Source organism: Callorhinus ursinus, unplaced genomic scaffold (assembly GCF_003265705.2).
Source record: "Callorhinus ursinus isolate GAN/ISIS: 27379988/994484 unplaced genomic scaffold, GSC_fseal_2.0 scaffold105, whole genome shotgun sequence".
NCBI lineage: Eukaryota > Metazoa > Chordata > Mammalia > Carnivora > Otariidae > Callorhinus > Callorhinus ursinus.
In genome coordinates this window covers 908,214-910,247 of record NW_027397167.1, presented here as the reverse complement: position 1 = coordinate 910,247, position 2,034 = coordinate 908,214, and the positions used below count along the sequence as shown (strand labels likewise).

Sequence of the window (2,034 nt, the reverse complement as noted above, 5' to 3'; positions counted from 1 at the left end):
TAGGTATGTTTAATTATTTTCCTTCTGGGTTTTCTATTGACTGTCTACCTGTAGATACATTGGCTGACTCATAAACTTCATATTTCTTTTCTGGGAACTAAAGAAAGTATTTTTAAAGTTGTTGCTTGTGACGTTTGGAAAGAAATAACTGGAAATCAGTGAACTAAGTCACGAATTCATTGTGACCAGTTGGGAGATAGCTAAAAGTCTTGTGCATGCATTAAATACAGTTCCCATTAGAGTGATTGCCATGGTGTACATTTGAAAACTAAATTAATAAACAATATTGTGGTTTTCCTAGGACTTCTAGGTAAGGCAAATTATCCAGAATGGTGTGGAGAAACCAGAACTTTAGCTCTGACTTCATCCTGCTAGGAATCTTTGATCACAGCTTCACCCACACCTTCCTCTTTTCTCTGGTCTTGGGCATCTTCACGGTGGCCTTCATGGGAAACACTACTATGATTCTTCTCATTTACTTTGACACCCAGCTTCACACACCCATGTACTTCCTCCTCAGCCAACTCTCCCTTGTGGACCTTATGCTCATCTGCACCACTGCACCCAGGATGGCCTTCAACTATTTGTCTGGCAGGAAGTCAATATCACTGGCAGGTTGTGGAGCTCAGATATTCTTCTATGTGTCCTTGCTTGGAGCTGAATGTTTCCTGTTGGCTGTCATGGCCTATGACCGCTATGTGGCTATATGCCACCCACTTCGATACACCATCCTCATGAATCAGAAACTCTGTGTACTCATGACTGTTGCTTCCTGGATCCTGGGCTCTCTTGATGGTATTATTGTGCTTGTAGAAGTCCTGTCACTCTCTTACTGGAGCTCTCTAGAAATTCATCACTTTTTCTGTGATGTTGCTGCCCTTTTCCCTCTATCTTGCAACGACACCTCTGCTTTTGAAAGACTGCTTTTCATCTGCTGTGTGGTGATGCTAATATTACCAGTCTCTGTGATCATTATTTCCTATTCACATGTCCTCCGAGCTGTCATCCGCATGAGCTCTACAGAAAGTCACCACAAAGCCTTCACCACCTGTTCCTCCCACCTGTCTGTGGTTGGACTCTACTATGGTGCTGCCATGTTCATGTACATGAGACCAGCTTCTAACCACACACCAGATCAGGACAAGATAGTATCTGCCTTCTACACCATCCTCACCCCCATGCTGACCCCTCTCATCTACAGCCTCTGCAACAAAGAAGTGTCCAGGGGACTTCAGAAACTACTGAGGAAAGCAAAGTTAATGTAATATTTTTTCAAACATATTTGAGTTCCCACTCAGGTCAGTATTCCTTCAAGGATGCTGGAATCCCTTGGCCATCCTCTTCTTCCTAGTTTGTCTTTTCTCCACTTTTTCCCAATTTTATAACAGCTTCATTTGGTATAATATATAAACATCATGTGTAAAGTAGGCCTTTTTTGGAGATTAGCATAGGCTGTTTTACTCCCAGTGAATTTCAGTTATATTATTCTTTGTTAGTCATGAGTACTTGACTTTAAGATATCTGCCTTTGAAACCAGGTATAAATCTTATGGTTCCTTGCTTTATCCAAGAAAAAATGTTGGAGTTGAGTGCCTCTTTGTTTAAGGATTACTTACCTGGGAGTACATAAATGTTACCCCTCCTTGAGCCTGGGTATTGTGTGTTTTATTCCTGACTCTTTACATAATTACTAACCATTTAAAAGTGGGGATTTAGTGTCAACACTTTCTCCAATCAAGTCTTATGTCTATACAAAATAGCTCTTAGAATGTCCACATAATTTTTCACCTTTAAATTAAAAGTGGATATTTTAACAAATCCAGTTAAAATAACTTTGCAAAAAAAAATGCTTTGGCTGCCCAACCTTCTTCTTATCATGATTTATCTTAATACTCATTCATCTTTATATTGCTAACTATAATCTATCTGAAGAAATTAGAAAACCCTCAGTTCTTGGGATTGCTAACTATGATTATTTTAATACAGCTCTTAAAAGTGAATCCATATAAAGTATCTGAAAAAACTAACAAATGTT

At 39.2% G+C, this 2,034-nt stretch overlaps 1 protein-coding gene across 1 annotated transcript; it reads left to right on the top strand.

The window, feature by feature from the left end:
- Window positions 1-329: 329 nt before the first annotated feature.
- Window positions 330-1,265, top strand: LOC112809863 (olfactory receptor 2M4-like). Its single transcript, XM_025853238.1, has one exon. The coding sequence runs from the start codon at window positions 330-332 to the stop codon at window positions 1,263-1,265; it is 936 nt and encodes a 311-aa protein (XP_025709023.1).
- Window positions 1,266-2,034: the final 769 nt, after the last annotated feature.